This window comes from Balaenoptera ricei, chromosome 4 (assembly GCF_028023285.1).
Source record: "Balaenoptera ricei isolate mBalRic1 chromosome 4, mBalRic1.hap2, whole genome shotgun sequence".
Lineage (NCBI taxonomy): Eukaryota > Metazoa > Chordata > Mammalia > Artiodactyla > Balaenopteridae > Balaenoptera > Balaenoptera ricei.
In genome coordinates, this window is record NC_082642.1 from 159,862,381 (window position 1) to 159,880,866 (window position 18,486).

The 18,486-nt window shown below is 44.9% G+C and overlaps 1 protein-coding gene across 3 annotated transcripts in view; it reads left to right on the forward strand.

Moving 5' to 3' along the window:
- Positions 1-18,486, forward strand: part of TRAPPC10 (trafficking protein particle complex subunit 10) — a 92,074-nt gene that overhangs the window by 26,697 nt on the left and 46,891 nt on the right. For all 3 annotated transcript variants that reach the window (XM_059921686.1, XM_059921688.1, XM_059921687.1), the window contains 3 exons: positions 2,498-2,579; positions 6,199-6,334; positions 14,531-14,727. In XM_059921686.1, coding sequence (XP_059777669.1) covers positions 2,498-2,579; positions 6,199-6,334; positions 14,531-14,727 — 415 coding nt within the window. The remainder of the gene's footprint in view (positions 1-2,497; positions 2,580-6,198; positions 6,335-14,530; positions 14,728-18,486) is intronic.

The following is an 18,486-nucleotide window of genomic DNA, read 5'->3' on the forward strand; positions in this document are numbered from 1 at the left end:
TCCCTGGTGCCTAAGTGGACAGGGCAAGTACTGGCCCCGTTCCCGTCCGTTCCTTCGCACCCCTCCCCACCATCTCTCCCAGGATCTCCCCTGTCGCTGCTGGACCCCTAACCGTGGGTGGGTCCCGCTGGGTGTAGGAACTCCTCCCCTCCCCCAGCCGCCCCTCAGGGGTGCAGGCCCCGGAGGTCCGGCCTTTACTTTTGCTCCCCCTTCCCTCCCTCCCATTCCCTCAGGACCCTCGTGGCTGAAGGAGGCCTCGGTGGGCACAGGATTGGGCCTGGGATCTCAGCAGGCTCCCGGGCAGGGGCAACCTGGCCACGCTCCCTTTTGATCCTCTGCCCTCCCAGTGGTCCCCCAATTTCCCCCTTCAGGCGTGGGATCCCTTCCCCTCCCCCAGCCGCCCCTCAGGGACGCCAGTCCCCTCCCGCCTCCACTTCTCCTCCCCCTTCACTCCCGCCATGCCCACGTCCTACCTGGTTGTTGGGGGTTCCTCTCGTCCCCTTAGGTGTCTGTGGTCCCCCACTGGTGCCTGGTAGGTGCCCTAGTTGTGTGGAGACACGAATTCCGCGTCCTCCTAGTACGCCATCTTGACTCCGCCCTCTGTACCTTTATGTGAGACTTTATTGCAAGGACTATATATATATATATATATATATATATATATATATAAAACCAAGTGAAAGAGGAGAAAGCTTCTATGTGTTTGCCCTAATTTCTATTTAGCAAAGTGTAGTGATTTTTATATGTTAATCTTAGAACCTTTAAAAGAGACAGCAGGGGTTGGCACTCAAAGATAAGAAATCTGAAGCTAACTGAAGGTTTTCTTACTTTGATTTCTAAGACAACTACCAAATAAATGAACATGATGAAAAATGATGAGTTAAAACATAAAAGTTGTTTTTATGTCAACAATAAATTATTAATAGGAACCCTTATTAAGGATTTACTTTGTGTCAGGCCTTGTTCAAGGATTTTTGTGTTGACTCACTCAGTCTCACCACAGCCCCGTTGGAGGCTGTGCTTATTTTCCCATTTCACAGGTGGTCCCCGAGGCACAGAAAGGCTCGGTGGTCTCCCCGTGCGTCCGCAGCTGGTAGGTGGTGGAGCTCAGGTGGGAGCCAGGCCATCAGCCTTTCGGCGTCTGTGTCCAGTCACCGTGCCCCACTGCCTCTCGGATAAGCAGCTCAGCTGCCCAGAAACACCGTTCCTTTCAGCAGTCACTTGACAGTGTTATGTGGTTTGGGGATCGTTTCGTTTTGTTTTGGTTTGGTTTTTTTGGGGGGCTCATGATAGCAAAATAAGCAAATGTGTTAATGGCCCACATCAATTCCCAATGATTTCTTTAAGATCAATACAAAAGCAAATGGAAAATGGTTTTGCTTAAAGTTAGAGGATCCTCTGAGTATAAGAATTTGAGTCATCTACTGAAAGGTTCTTTTTTTTTTTTTTTTTTTAAATTATTTATTTATTTATTTATGGCTGTGTTGGGTCTTCGTTTCTGTGCGAGGGCTTTCTCTAGTTGTGGCAAGCGGGGGCCGCTCTTCATCGCGGTGCGCGGGCCTCTCACTATCACGGCCTCTCTTGTTGCGGAGCACGGGCTCCAGACACGCAGGCTCAGTAATTGTGGCTCACGGGCCTAGTTGCTCCGCGGCATGTGGGATCTTCCCAGACCAGGGCTCGAACCCGTGTCCCTTGCATTGGCAGGCAGATTCGCAACCACTGCGCCACCAGGGAAGCCCTGAAAGGTTCTTTTTAAGCCTAAGTACGATATGGTTATGCTATCATTTTATGAGAGCTAAGTGGATTTTTCAGTTCCATCAAAGCTAGGATGAAAGAGCTGAATTCACAGCTTAGCATGCGAAGTCAGACACTCCTGGGTTCCTCACTGGTCTCCGCAGCCAGCCAGCTTCGTGCTCCCCCTCCTCGGCCGTGAGGTCGGGTCTGCCTCCAGGACTTCCTGTGTAGACTGGACGAGAGCAGGCGTGTCCGGTGTCCTGGGTGGCATGGGCACAGAGAGCGTATTGTACGTCTCGGATCCTAGTGGCATTTGGATGCGTATCGAACTTATTTTGGTGAAGAAACTCATGTTCACTTGTCCGGGTTTCCTACTCTGCCTGGAGTTTCATGGCTGTTTTGTCCAAGTTGAAGAGAGCAGCGGCTGTGTGAGCTGACACAGAGGCGAGGCTGGCTGGAGCTGGGCCCGCTCCGCCTCTCCTTAGCTTTCAGACCCCAGGCAGGTGACTCCACTTTCCTGATCCTCCTCCTCCTCCTCCTCGTGGGGAGAATCATACCCACCTCAGAGAGGCCAGGCGAGGGTTAGTTAGATCACATGTCAAGTGCTGGTTTTCTTGAGACCACTTATTTAAAGATATGAAAAAATCTTGTTTTGTGATGTCATTCTGCTAAATTATTAAGTTGCCTAAAAATACCAATTCATAAATTTTAGAGCCATTTTTCCTATATTTACCTAAAAATGCCATTTTTATTCCTGTTGTAGGTGCTGGAGATCAGAATTTATTTACCTCTATTTATCCGACGCTCTCCCAGCAGCTTCCAAGAGAACCGATGGAATGGAGAAGGTATGGCGCCTCTGGTTTTTGCTGCATCTCCCTCGTTTTGTAGGCATTTGTGTGAGCAAGTGAAGTAGTAAGAGTTAAAGGCTAAGTTCTCAGGAAACTGAGTGGAGCCACGTAATCGTGGGCCTTCTTCTCTAAGGAATGTGTTGATTTTCTTGACAAGTCATAGGACGGTAGAAATGGGACACTTCTTCTGAGCTGAAGGCCCACTTTTATAGGAATGGCTTCTGATCCCTCATGGCATTTTGGAAAGGAGACGCACACTCCGATTCCACATTAGAGCAGGTGCCTCTGTCTGCTGTCTTATGAGGCCTTCTCTCTGCCCTGAGCTCCTGGCTCGTCTCTTAAGGATGAGAAAGTGTACAGAAAGATGTTACTTAAAAATTAGGAAGGAGGGGCTTCCCTGGTGGCACAGTGGTTAAGAATCCGCCTGCCAATGTAGGGGACATGGGCTCGAGCCCTGGCCCGGGAAGATCCCACATGCTGCAGAGCAGCTAAGCCCGTGCGCCACAACTACTGAGCCTGTGTGCCACAACTACTGAGCCTGCGTGCCACAACTACTGAAGTCCGCACACCTAGAGCCCTTGCTCCGCAACAAGAGAAGCCACTGCAATGAGAAGCCCGCACACTGCAACGAAGAGTAGCCCCTGCTCGCCGCAACTAGAGAAAGCCTGCGCACAGCAATGAAGACTCAACACAGCCAAAAATAAAAATTAAAAATACATAAATTTATTAAAAAAAAATTAGGAGGGAAACCAGATCAATCCTCCCGTTTGCCCTATTGTTTGTAATTGTTCCTCTAATGACTTGTTCTGAGGAAATAATTGACTTTGAATTATCTTACTGGAAGACTAATTTCTGGTAAGATTAGATACTATTTGTAGAAAATGTTTGGATTGTGACTTGTTAATACCGGTAATCTGATTTTAACCAAGGCATATGAAGAATTTCTTGTTGTTACTTATGTTCGTGTAATTCTGATTCTTGCTGTGTTATTCCTTTCTGATCACCAGTTTGTAATCTACTAACGTGAAGAGTTAACATTCTAGGTGACTTATCCAGGCTCTCTAATGAATCTAGTCTAATTTTTGTGCCTGATTATAGTGTTACAAGGAATGTATTTAATTACCTACATGTAATATGAAGAATGTACAGAATGTGGGAGAATTCTCTTACAGAAAAAGTATTCAACATCTCAAGAGGCACAGTGCTGTGAACGAGAGAAAACAGTCCAGCAAACGGAAGAGTTTTAATACCTGAAGAAATGGAGTAATCTGTAGAGGGTTTCCAATAGTATACGTTATTTAAACATTCAGAAAGATAGAAGAAACAGGAAAGGGGGTTATGAGGAAAAAAATGAAATAGAGACACTGCATAGATTTAATACGTATTTTCATCTCTTCACCTTCTTGAAAACTAAATGAGAAAAAAGAACGAGAAACGTTCAAGGGCAGAGAAGGGCAGAAGTGGCGGCAGCAGAGACGTGGACGCCTCTTTGGGAGAAGGAGGATGGACAGAGGAATAGGAGGGAAAGCTGAGCCCATGTGTCTGCAGAGGTGGCTCCCTGAGAAGCAGGCGAGTCCCTGACAGGTGACAGGGCCCAGGGCCCAGGACCTTGGTAGGCGAGGGGTAGAAAGGGGTGATAGAAGGACTGGGCAGGGTTCCTTCTGCCGTGGGTGTGTGTGTGTGTGTGTGTGTGTGTGTGTATAAAGCTCTTTAGTACTATTTGACATATTAAAGTGTATATATATTACTTTGATGAAATTTTAAGTTAATTGATTAGATCTTCGGGGAAAAAAATTGAAGCAGAAACTTTACTTGATGCAGTGAACTGCTGTGTAGCTGAAAAGCAAAGTAGTGAGTTGGGAGATTGCGCTTGGAAACTCTGGAGTTGAATGCTGAGAGCTGGAGTTGGAGGTGTGAAAGGAAAGCTGAGCCGTGAAGGCCAAGTCCAGAAGTTTCAATGTCCCTGTAGAAGCTGTTTCAGAAGGAGAGTATAGAGAGGGTGGAGGACAGGCGATACTTGAAGAACTGGCATCAAGATTTTCCCAGCAGTGAGTTCGGAGATTGCAGGGGCCGCTGAATGTCAAGCAGAATGGAAACAAAACAAAGCAAACAAAAAGCCATGCCAAGCAACAAGGAGAAAAGAAAAACCAAATTTGCAGTCTCTTAACAGCATTTAGAATGTAGCATAAAATATAGCATTTAAGAAGAGTCTTGAGGGCAAGTACTTCTGAATCTAGAGTTCTGTATTATTCACACTCATACAAGCAGGAAGACTGCCTCAGCCTCCCCCAGGCCTTGGGAGAGACAGGATGCCAGCTGGGCCCAGGATGGCCGGGGGCCCTGATCTGCCACTCTGGCCGCACGGCACCACACGTGTTCTCTCCAGAGTGCTGTTCACATCTTATATTTGCTGCTTGCCACTGGATGGAGATCGTTGGGAAACATTTTCAGACATGTATGATCAGAAACTGTACTACTCTCTGTGAAATAATTAAGGAATGTATCTCAAGAAAAAGGGAAATGAACCATGAATTCACAGGATGAAGGAAGCAGCTGCCAGCAAGCAAGTCATAAATACTGTGCTATGTTATGGTGTCAATGCTTTTAAGAATTAAAAAATCTAAAATTTCAGATTGTGGAGGAAAGCAGAGAGAAGACAGTGTACTATCTTTGTCTTGTTCAAGGAGAGGTAGACATTTACTGCAGTCTTTGAGAGGGAAATTTAAGTTTATGCATATTAAAAACTAAAATGTAACCAACAGCAGAAAAGAAATAGATGGTTAAGCTTTCAAACTAACAGAGAAGAAGGATGAAAAAAGAAAACTTGATTAATCTCTCAAAGGACAGAAAAAAATAGAGAGCCTGAAATAGAAAATCCACAAGTTCAAGCATAATCACATTAAATTTGGTTGGTTTCAGCTTATTAATCACCAAGACTCCTTAGATTGGATAAAAAGTACAAAATCCAGCTATAGATATTTAAAAGAGATACAGCTAGTAGAGGTGGAAAATAGAGGTATGGAAAAAAGATGTATGTAGCATAATTTATTTTTATAAGTATAATAAAACAGCATCCATACCCTCTGATAGCCATAGATTAGATGAGTGCAGCTTGTGGGATTTCTCTATGTGTCCTTTGTTCTTGGGTTGAGAAAAAATGGAGGAGGGTGGTTACCACTATTTTATTTATGCTATGTGAACGAAACCTGTTCTTTTTCACCAGACAGTTCTCTTTTTTGGATAATACGGGTTGTCACAAAAGTATTAGAGCAGTTTAAAGCTTTGATAGCTTCACACAGCACTTTTGACAATTGGGAAACTCTTTTCTTCTTTAAAAGTGACTGTAGGTTAACGTCCGTTTTTCTTAGAAGTCTGTGTTGCAGGCAAAGTAAAGCCGACAGATTTATGGGGAGCCTTGACGTGTCCACGTGGGCTGTGTTTAAACTAAGTTACAGCGTCTTTTCGGGTAGCATATGTAATCGCTACAGTTCAGGCTTAGTGCCCTATGTGTACTTCTGAACTCATAGATAGGATTAAATTGTTGTTGTCGTTTCCTCCTTTTCTTTCTGCTAAACATTCTCATTTTTCTCAGTGACTTGTTAAAAATTGTTTATAGGTCCTATGGCCGAGCTCCAAAGATGATTCACCTAGAATCTAACTTTGTTCAATTCAAAGAGGAGCTGCTGCCCAAAGAAGGAAACAAAGCTCTGCTCACGTTCCCCTTTCTTCATATTTATTGGACGGAATGCTGTGTAAGTATTCATTTAAAGGGAAAAGTTACAAGAACGTGTCTTGGAATGGGGTTAAGATTCAGAGGTCTGGGTTTTGCTAAGACAGCTATACTTTTTGAAATTTACTTTTTCATTTTAATTTTTTGGTAGTCTTCTCTTTTATCCATCCTTCAGCCAAGCGTGTGGCTTTGCCGTGGCCTATTTTCTGCTCTGGCCCAGCGCGGGGCACTCGTGGTGATCACCAAATATAGTCTTACTTGTGTTTCCAGTTCTTGTGAGCCATCTCACTGTGGCCTAGTGGGCACTAGGTATTTTTAATATTTACTTTGAGCTTTGTTTTCATAACACCCTGTACTCACCATCATGACAGTTACTGTACTTGCGAATCCTTGTTTGTCTCTGGTTCTGGTTTGCGGGCTCTCTGGGGGCAGGGGACTGTGTCTTCTAACTCACGATCTGTGTCTGGTGCAGGAGGCGCTCTGGGATGCCCATTGAGGGAGGGGACGCTGCAGCTGCGGGCACTGTGGCCTTTACTCGTACTTGGCAGTTCTGTATTCGTGAACCCATTCTTGACGGAATTCTTCTTTCATGAACGAACAGAAAATTCTGTGGGTCATTTCTTCCTGTCTGTTTGACTCTAATAAAACAAGCATTTAGCAGTATACAAAATATATAAATCGTTACATATTGTGACATTTTAACCTGAAACTGAGGATGCAGAAGTAGTTTTTGTAGTTTTAATGAGAAAGGACTTGAAGCTCACGCCTGTTCTCCCCTTCACACCGTGCACCTGTTGCCCTTGCTGACTTTGCTTTGTAGCCTTTCCCAGTGGAGTCACGTGGGATGTGCTTCCTCCCGAGAACAAGTGTGATAGCACATGTGAGATGCGGTCCACCAGGGGAGCTCGTTGGGGACTTGGCGCCCAGGGTTTTTATTGGGCCAGGCACATAGGCAGCCTCCGCCTGGCACACAGCAAAACTCCAGGGGTGGCTAGACTCCCGGGGGAATGCAGATGTTCAGCATAAGCCATGTTGTTTGCACGGTTTACGCCCAGGGAGGCACCCCTATCGCACAGTGACGGGAACCCCTCCAAAATCCAGACTAGATTTAGCCCCCAGTGATGATTCTTCCTGCACCAGTCATTACCAAGGCTTGCACATACCACTTCCCCAAATTTATCAGTCAGCGCTCTACTCTAGGGAAGAGCCTGTGTGGGCTTTTGTTTTATTTAGTGCTTTATAGTCAATTACCCTTACTTATTTTGATGTTCAAGTTGTCCCAGATTTGGCCAGTGAGAGTCACTTCAATCTGGCTCCTGTGTCCTTTTGAGCACTTTCTAACTTTCCGGCACAACAAGGTATTCTGGGTTCTTGTCCCTTTGCTACTCTTGTGCTGGCATCAGCCATTTTTTCACAGAGCCCTGGTTCCCTTGGCACTGTGGGAGTGTCCCCGCTTCTATGCCTTTTGACTACACAGGGCTAGGGAAGCATGTGTCTTAGAAATCATGAGTTGATGCTGATGCCTCTGATTTTAGCCTAACCCCACAGGGCTCTTTCTTGCCCTACCCTGTTCCGTGTTTGTATCTACCCTGGCTCTGACGCGTCAACACGTTCACTCACCTGCTCAGTCCTCCAGTATGCATGGGATAGTTTCAGAATGGCTACACCTGTGCTACAGCCGGGGACAAACCTGCTGTGAAGAGTTCAGAGTTTGTGTGCAGTTTGTGCTTTCCCTAGACTGACAGTCCACATCCGTACCTGCTCGGGCTGGTCCTCTCTCAGGGGTCATGCTCTTCAGTGTTTGCCTAGTTGCTCTGGCATGTTTGTTTTTCCACATGGATTTTAGTATCAAATTACTTTTCTAAGTATTTTACTTTTTAGTTGCTATTGTCAACGGGGTTTTCTCTCCCATTATATCTTCTAGTTGGTTATTTTTTTTGTATATGAAGACATTGATTTTTTTCATGTTAACCTTGCTGAATTCTTTTATTGCTTGAGTTAGTTTTATCATTGGTTCTCTAGGCCCCAAAGTCTAGGGTTTTCCAGATATCCTATCCTGTCACCTGCAGAGAGTCTTATTTCTTCCTTTTCAGTTCTTATGCCTCAAATTGCTTTTCCTGTTGTAAGACATTGTCTAGTAGCAGTGGAGACAGTGGGTATCTTTTCCTTGTTCCTGACTTCAGTGGGAATGCCTGTGGTGTCTCCCCACAGTAGGGTGCTGGCTATGGGAATAAGGTAAATTTGAGCGAGTGTGTGAAGGAACTTCCATCCGTTCCTATTTTCTCGAGGGTTTTTATTAGGAATACACTGTTGAATCCTATTAAAGGCTTTCTCATACCTGGTGGAGATAATCATATGATTTTTCCCACTTATGTCTACTAATGTGTTGAATTACATTAATGGGTTTCTTATTATTGAACCATACTTGCATTCCTGGTATATTCCACTTGGTCAAAGTATTATTTTCTTAATGTGGTATTGGTTCACATTATTTAGGATTTTTTGCATCTATCAATATATTCACAAGTGATTGGTCTATAACTTTTTTTTCTGCTGTGTTTATCAGGTTTAGGTATCAATGTTATACTTGATTCATAAAAATAACTTGGAAGTTTTTGTTTGTTTTCTATATCTGAAACAATTTATGTAGCACTAGTACTGTCTGGTCTCTAGGGTTTGATGGAGTTCTCCTGAGAAACCATCTGGGCCTGGTACTTTCTTGTGGGATAGTTCCTTGATCACTTTCTGTATCCCTTCCATGGAAATTGGTCTGTTTCAGCCATTTGTCAATTTTGATAAACTGTATTTTTCTTAGAAATTATACATTTCAGTTTTAAAATTTCTTTTCATTGAGGTGTATGAAGTGGTCTTTTTTCAACTTTTAAAATATGCTCTGTGTCAATAGATATTTCCCCATCATTATTTCTTTGTATATTTGTGTTTTCTTCCTTTCTTCCTTGATTAAATTAGCTAGTTGTTTCTTTCCCCCCCCAGAGAAACAGGAGTTTTATTTATTAATCTGATATACTAGTAGCATGTTTTCTATCTCATTAATTTCTGCTTCCATTTTTATTATTTCCTTCCTTTTGTTTTCTTATAGTTTACTTTGTTCTTTTCCTAGTTTTTTTAAGTTGGGAGTGCATTTATTTTCATTCTTAAATTTTTAGTGATATAGGTCTTTAAAGATGTGAATTTAAATATATCCCCATGTTCTGTTACTATTTTTCAGAAATTCTCTATTTTCTGTTTGTATCGCCCCTTACACTCAATAGTTTAACAGAAAGTTTTTTAATCTCCAGAAGGAAGTTTAAAAATATTTTCACTTTAACATTTCTAATTTTATTGCATTGTGATTAGAGTAGTGTTTTCAATATTTTCTGCTATTAGGAAAATTTTTTTTCTTTGTGACCTAATAAAGTGTTTGTGGATGTTCCATGTGTACTTGAGAATGTATTTTCTTTGTTTTTAGATTGTAATATTAAATATGTACCCATAAGAGCTATTGTACTGATTATGTTGTTGAGGTCGTTTATATTTTGTTTTGTCCACTTGATCTATCTTTAACTGACAGTGGTATGTTAAAGTCTTCTATTATTAGAATGTTTCTATTTCTCCTGCATCTTCTGTAGTTTCTGTTTCATATAGGTAGTTGATGTATTATTTAGTGCATGGATATTAATAACTATTATAATCTTTATGGAATGAAATATGTCATTAAAAACATGGTTTCTGAGTAGTGTTTCATGTTTAGGAAGGCCTTGTCTATCTGAAGATAATAAGTGATTTTCTCCTATATTTTCTTTTAATATTTTTATAATTTGTGTTTTATATTTGGATCTGTATAGCTTCAAGTTATTTTTGTATACGGTAGGAGCAGTGTGGGTTCAGTGTCTAATTTGTAGTCTAAATGGGGAGCAACTTGACCCAATATCATTTCATAATCTACCTTTTCCCCACTTACTGAAAATGTCACCTTTATTTTATTTATTTATTTATTTATTTATTTATTTTTATTTATATTTTTTGGCTGCATTGGGTCTTCGTTGCTGCGCGCGGGCTTTCTCTAGTTGCGGCGAGCAGGGGCTACTCTTCGTTGTGGTACACTGGCTTCTCATTGTGGTGGCTTCTCTTGTTGCGGAGCATGGGCTTTAGGCACGCTGGCTCAGTAGTTGTGGCACACGGGCTTAATTGCTCCGCTGCATGTGAGATCTTCCCGGACCAGGGATCAAGCCCATGTCCCCTGCATGGGGGATGGCAGGCGGATTCTTAACCACTGCGCCACCAGGGAAGTCCCGTCACCTTTATTTTAAAGCAGTATCCTTTATGCACAATATTCTGGACACATCAGTTCTATTAATCATTGTCTGTTCTATGCCTGGACCAGACATTTAATTACATTTAATTACATTTAATTACATTTTTATAATATGTATTGATATCTGTTCTTTTAAAATAAATCTCTTGGCTAGCATGCATTTTCTCTTTCATATGAATTTTAGAATCCGATTGTTAGGTGTACAGATTTTATTTTCCAAAAATGTCTGTACGAGTATCTCCCATCCCACGTGTTCTTCTCTGCACGGCAGTGACATTCCTGCCATGAGAGCCTGGGTCTGTGTTTCCTCCAATTGAATCTGGGTGGGTCTGACTGGCAGAAGGGAAGCTGTGACTCTTGAGACTGTCCTAAAAGGGAATATATCTTCTGCTGCATCCTCTTGGGATGCTTGCTGTCAGATCCCGGCCACCATTCTCAGAGGAAGTCAGTGCCCCTGTGGGAAGGCCATCTGGAGGTGTGCACTGCCAGCCCTGGCAGATCCTGTCAACAAGCTAGCGTCCACCAGCAGACGTCATTGCCTTCGCGCTCCCAGCCTTCCAGTGCCACAGATGACACCATGTGGGGCACACGAGCTGTCCACCAAATCTCCAGGGTGCAGGTCTGTGAGCAAATCTTCTGGACCACTGCGTATTGTAGTGGTTCGTTACAAAGCCATAGGTAACTGGAACAGTGACTGAAAAGAAAACAACAAAAGACTGAGGTGTTTTGATTGGGATTGTTTTGAAAGAGTTACACGTTCATCTGAGAAGAATTTTAATGATCATGAATCTTCTCCTCTGGGAACCTGGTTTGTTTCTCCATTCTTTATGGCTTTTATATGTTTTCATAACATGTCATAATGTTTTTCATAGAAGTCTTGAATTTTTTTGCTAGGTGTAGTTTTTGTGGGCATTATGGATGATTTTTTTTTTTTTTCCTTAAACTTGTTTTCTAGTAGGGAGCCTGTGGGGTTTTTTTGTTTTGTTTTAGTTTTTTTGTTTTGTTTTATTGATAGTCTTTTAAAATTTTAATTTAATTTTAATTACTTACTTAATTTTTTTGGCCGGGTTGGGTATTTGTTACTGTGCACAAACTTTCTCTAGTTGCGGGAGTGAGGGCTACTCTTCGTTGCGGTGTGCGGGCTTCAGTAGTTGTGGGACGCGGGCTCAGTAGTTGTGGCTCGAGAGCTCTAGAGTGCAGGCTCAGTAGTTGTGGCACACGGGCTTAGTTGCTCCGTGGCACGTGGGATCTTCCCGGACCAGGGCTCGAAGGTGAATTCTTAACCACTGCGCCACCTGGGAAGTTCCTATTGATAGTTTTGATTACCATCTGTTAAGAAAATTTTTTGGAGCAAGTTGACAATGTTTAGGAGTTTAGATTTAAAAGTAAAACTCTTTGTTATGTTATTTCACTAGTTGCTTTAGGGTTTATAGCAGCGGCCCCCAGCCTTTTTGGCACCAGGGACCGGTTTCATTGAAGACAGTTTTTCCAAGGATGGGGGTGGGGTGGGGGGATGGTCCAGGTGGTGATGCCAGTGATGGGGAGCGATGGAGAGCAACAAACGAAGCTTCGCTCGCTCGCCCGCCGCTCACCTCCTGCTGTGTGGCCCGGTTCTTAATAGGCGTGGACCGGTACCAGTCCTTGGCCCGGGGGGTTGGGGAACTCTGGTTTACAGTATGCACCTCTTTCCTCCAAGTCATATTATACTACTTGAGACATAGTTCCTTCCCTTTCCATCCTTGTGAGTCCCCCTTCTCCGGCTTGGAGAAGCCAGGCACTCATTATCGTCTGTAGGTTTGCTTATTGGAATCATCGCTGCCTGTGAACCTTTTCCCGTCACTGCCGTCCTGCTGCCCTGTGGCGTGGGGGCCCCCCCCACCCCCGGCTCCGGGGCTGATGCTCTGCTGGATCACCCCCTCCCCACCTCATGTGACCCATGACCCCCCTCGGAGGCCCTGTTTGCCCTGCTTGGCCTGGGACACCCCAAGCCAGCCCCCAGTCCTTTGTCATCTGCTCTGTGATGCCCTCCTCACCTGGCTTGGCTCTGGCACCGGGGCGGCTGCTCCCCACTAGGACCCCCTCGTCCCCCTTCCTTCCCTGTGATGGCGTCTTCCTCTCTTCGCTGTGGTTTCCTGAGAGACCCTTAACCTCAGTGGCTCAGCTTGGGTTCCTCTTCTGCAGAGTCAGCGAGTCTTTTTAGGAACGTTCACTGTTTGCTCACCGTCGTGAGTGATGGACTGGGTTCTTTCCTCCCGATTCCGCCAGAACTTTGGGGGACTCTGTCCAGCCGGCTGCTCAGCGAGACCTCTTCCCGAGAGTCCCCACAAGCTGCCACAGGATGTCCCCAGGAGAGGGGCTGGTGTCCCCTTGGGGTGCGGCCACCTCTCCTCAGTGTGGATTCTGGTGAAGGGCGCCCTGAGCTGGCCCCGGGACGGCCTTGGAGCTTGTCAGGGTTCCTCACCGCCCCTTGTCCGCCCTGTGATTTGTGTCTGCGCCTTGATTTTAAAGCTGCCGGGGTCTGTGGCTGCAGCCCCCTGGCCTTTTGGTTTCACTTTCCAGGCGTCATGCATCTGGGTTCCGACAGAACACCAGCATTGTAAAATCTAAGCTTCCAGTCCTAAGCACTGCCATTGTATGGAAAATATGCAGTATATGTGTATGTTACTGTTGGATATTAATTCACAGAAATTAGATTTTTGCAGGATGGTTTTCCTTTTAATTTTTAACCAAAAGATCTTTTTCAGATTGTACTTATTTCAAATTTAAACTGAAGACATAGCAGTTCTTAAAATTTTTAAGTACTGCCTTTTGGAGCTTTTCACTTATTAATTAAACGAAAGGAGGGACTTGATACAGAATTTGAGATTTAACTCATTCATGGATCAATCACATGAGTGTTACTCGATAGAGACTAAAAAATCCGGAGAAAATATAGGCAGGATAGTAAGGAATCTTTCTATTAAAAGAGGGGAAAGCATATATTTAGGCAGTAGCTATTAATTATAGTTTCCAAAGGTTTTCAAGTGCCTGATATTGACATGAGTTAAGCATCTTGGTTTTTTCACTCTGAATCTGCTAAGTGGATTGATGGAGCATAACGTCAGTTGTAAACAGTTACAAAGCAAGGAGGACTTCTGTTTCCCTGCTTCTTCCTGGAAGAGAACCGAGGCTCGCCTCGTTGGCGTTCGTGCAGGCGGGGGGCGCTCTTTAGCAGGCTGGGGTGTGGTGCTCTGAGTCAGGAGCAGCTTTGACTTTTAGGCCCAGGCCGGCTCCCCTATCGAGCCACGTGAATGAGAACAACTTTCAAAAGCCCTAGAGTGTCCTCTTTACTCGGGTTCGCCTCTGAAGCTGCCTTGCCCCTGACGTGGCCTGCACGTGGCCTTGAGGTTGGAGTGGTTCTGGGGGCTCCCAGAGTGCTGAGGGGCTGCGGAGGAACCATGGGGAGGCCGCCCCCCCCCCCCCTCGCCCCGGGATGGCAGCTGGCCTGAAGTGGGACGAGCCACTCGCCTCTCCCATCAAGGCGGGGCTGTGACTGTGTTGGGACCCTGTTGTGCTTGGGCCCAGGGCCTCTGGCCCTGCAGACCTGGGGGGCCTTTTAAAGTCCCAGCTTACTTAGCAGACTGTGTCGCTGTGGGCAGCTTGCTCGGCCCTCTGCCTCTCCACCTCTTCCTCTGTAGCGCTGGAAGACCTCCCCTCGGCGTCCCGGTCTGGGGGACGGTGCACACGTGGGGCGTGGGGCTGAGCCTGCCCGGAGCGCCAGCAGCCGGGACCAGCGCCGGGCTTCCGTGCTGTCTCCCCGTCCCGGAGCAGAAAGGCACGCTGTCTTCTGTTCTCGGACACGTTTGGCATGTAAACTAAAGGATATTAATTAACCTGCTTTCACAGTGAATTGTTTATTTTCAGGATACTGAAGTGTATAAAGCTACAGTAAAAGACGACCTCACCAAGTGGCAGAATGTTCTGAAAGCTCACAGCTCCGTGGACTGGTTAATAGTGGTAGTTGAAAATGATGCCAAGAAAAAAAACAAAACCAACATCCTTCCCCGAACTTCTATTGTGGACAAAATAAGAAACGATTTTTGTAATAAACAGAGTGACAGGTAAGTGTATGTTTCATTTTACCTCTTTGGGCTGATGTCTGGATGACATAGTTTACTGGCTTCCAGGTAGTAGTAAATATTCGCTCTGTGAGCACGTGTCCTATGCCTGACACTTGAGCATGTGATGGGTGCTGAAGAGAAGACCAGGTCCCTCTCCTCGTGGAGCTCCTGGCTGGCTGGCGAGAAACTCTGAACAGTCATCTGCAGCGGGTTGCCTGGCAGGGGAGGCCCCGAGGCCTGGTGACCGTGGGAGAGACCACAGTGGGTCCCCTTGGAAGGCCGGTGATGGGTGTTAGCACAGGAAGGGCTCTGAGACGTCTGCAGCCTGTGTACAGCAGGGCTCCTTGGGCGTTCCTTGGTGCTGGGACCCTGTGTTTTGTTTACCTTAACACCTAGTAAGAGTTCCTTAAGCCAGAAGTTATAAAATGCTGGTTTAATCTAATTCAGAAACTTTAAAAGGGAACCTGAGACGTTGGTGGCTGCTTCAGTGCCTGGACTGACTTTCCCCTCTTGCTCAGCCGTGTCTGGGCCCTGTTCTCTCCTGCTGGTAGCTCACTTCCCGCCTCTCCAGTGAGTCCACGCCTAGCCGTGCCGGCCAGTGCCTCTCTTAACACCCGGCCAGTTTAGCGCTTGAGGTGCTGGGGCTGCAGTGGTGAGCCTCGTCCCTGCTCTGGTACTGCGTGGTCTAGTGGCAGAGGCGGGCATTACTTCACACCCAAGTCATCACACCTGCGGTCACCACAGTGGCAAATGCCCAGGCAGAAGGTTCCAGAGTGCGGCAAGAGCTGGGAGTAGGGGAGCTGGCCTGCTCTGGGGGCTAAGAAATGAAGGACGTGCGAGGAGTTAAGGGAAGAGATCCTGGGTGTGTGCGGCCAGGAGTCCCAACCAGAGCCTGCCACGTGGCTGCCACGTGACCGCATCCTGTGTCAGGGCCACCTGATGAGCTGACAGTTCTTCGGGGAGGGAGCCATGTGTGGGCTTCCTTTCTATGTTCCACACAATACTGGGTACACAGTAATGTTCACACTTGCTTTATTTAAAGTTTGAATTAGGGCTTCCCTGGTGGCGCAGTGGTTGAGAATCTGCCTGCCAATGCAGGGGACGCGGGTTCGAGCCCTGGTCTGGGAAGATCCCACATGCCACGGAGCGGCTAGGCCTGTGAGCCACAGTTACTGAGCCTGCGCGTCTGGAGCCTGTGCTCCGCAATGAGAGGCTGCGATAATGAGAGGCCCGCACACCGCGATGAAGAGTGGCCCCCGCTTGCCGCAACTGGAAAAAGCCCTCGCACAGAAACGAAGACCCAACACAGCCATAAATAAAATAAATAAACAAACAAAAAAAGTAAAAAAAAAAAAAAAATAAAGTTTGAATTAGATGGTTGAGCTTACAGTTTATCTTAGGGAAATCTCACTCAATCTGGACTTCTGGGGATTTTTTTTCTGAGGTCTGTTATTCATACGTTAGTTATCTCAAAGGAATCAGTTTAACATTCTGCTAGATGCTCCATTACTGAGTGTCCTTTTCCTCTCTGTGGTTAGGTGTACTAACATTTTTGTTCTGAAAGAAGAGTGGACGGCCGTAAGGCCTGGAGGGAAGAGAGCAGCTTTACCATCTGAGGGGAAGTGGGCCACAGGGAATGCTGAGATGGGGGAGCCCAAAGTCAAACCCGAACGGCCTCTGAGTGGTGGTGTTTTGTGTTGTTTTGTTTTGTTTTTTAATTAATTAACTTATTTATTTTTTGGCTGCATTGGGTCTGCGTAGCTGCATGCAGGCTTTCTCTAGTTGCGGCGAGCAGGGGCTACTCTTTGTTGCATTGTGCGGGCTTCTCATTGCGGTGGCTTCTCTTGTTGCGGAGCACGGGCTCTAGGTGTGCGGGCTCAGTAGTTGTGGCATGTGGGCTTAGTTGCTCCGTGGCATGTGGGATCTTCCCAGACCAGGGCTCGAACCCATTTCCCCTGCATTGGCAGGAGGATTCTTAACCATCGCGCCACCAGGGAAGTCCTTGAGTGGTTTTTAATATAACAAAAGAAATCATATTTGTTTGGGATTTTGTTAAGTAAATAAATTGCTACTAATGGGGTGTGTTAGTCTAAACTTATGAAGAGTTCAAATTGTGTAATAATTTTTCTGAAGTGCTTATTGATTACTTTTGTCTACGTTATAATTTTATCTAATTTCCAAAAGTATGTTTCTGCTAGGCCCATTTAAAACTAACTTGCTTTTAATGACTATTCTTTGTACGAAAAATTTAACTTACTAAAATTTTTAACATTTCATCTTCAGTATTTAGAGATGCCTTCTAACATTTTGATTTTCATGAATTTGCAAAGCCACCTTTGACAAATCTGTACTCTTAAAGTATAGATTTCACTTAATACAAAATGTTTTCTCTGAACAGTAACTGTGTTTCTACGCTATTATTGTTAGTTAGTATAGAGTAGTCCATAGTATTAAAGCACTATAAGTTATTTATACAGTCCTCTGCTGGACTTATAAGTTATTGCTTACTTATTATTATAAAATTACAAACATCATTCTAGCTCAGATGTTATCTACATCCTTAATTATTTCCTTAGGATAACTCCCTAAAAGGAAAATTGCTTGGTGAAAGTTTTGTGCGTTTTCAGGCTTTTGGTAAGCGATGCTGAGGCAGAGGGTCGTGTGCTCCTTGTCTGTGCCAGCAGCGTCCCCGTGGCTGGCGGAGACCCCGGCCTGGAGCTCCCCGCCGTGCAGCCACGCGCCCTGTGGGCGCTGCTCTACGCCAGGTCGGACTCCGCCAGCCCTGACTGGAGGGGCTGTTGTGGGTTCTCCCTTTCTCAGTTAACGACGCTCGATGTGAATTTCTGAAGCATAGTTTGTTGTGTTAATTGATAAGAGAAGAAGAAGATGTAGTAGAAACAGTAAATGTTGAAGGGCATAATAAGGGATGGAGAGTGTAATGAATATATTTTCTGATGGATAAGCTCCAGGTCACTGCAGGAAAATATCGTTTTGGTGATTGGTGTTTGCGTCAGTTTCCTTTTTCATCTACCCCTTGTAGGTATAGAGAACTCTGTCTGGTCAGGAATAAACATGGATTATAATCCTTGAGAATGCCTTAAGGAGAAACTACTGAGCTGATAGACCCTCGCAGCTCATATAGTGAATAAATACACGTTAGTCCTTTGAGGGAGGGGGCTTAGGAGTGAGCTGACTGGACCCCTTTATCTTTCAGGGGAAGAAACAGAATCTAGTGGGGATGGAATGACTGGATTAAAGCCAGCCACCGACTTAAAAATTTTCTTCTTGGTACTGATTACTCACCTGGTGGACCGCCTAGACTATGGCTGTTTCACCCTTTGTCCACTGATTTATAATCCATAGCTTTAGTCCTCCCTCCAAGAGGTATGATGGGGCCCAGAGAAAATGAAACTTAGAATCTGTTCATTTTGCTACTTGCTGGTAGTTCAGGTAAAATATTTACAGAGGAGGAATGTTGAAACTCATAGCATCAATATTTAAAAGTTATTTCTGTGTTCAGATGTATTCATCTTTCTGAATTATTGTTATCAAGGATAAAGAAAGTTACCTCTTCCAATCTCCCGGATGAATGTGTTGCCTTTTCCAAATCCATTGGACACACTTGTAATTTTATGCCTTTGATATTTTTACACCATGCATACAAAGTCTTTTTGTAGTGAAATTGTATTATACCTACAAGTTAAGCAATATCTTTCTAAGCCTTTATTTATCAAGTATTTATTAACGCTGCTCTCGAGG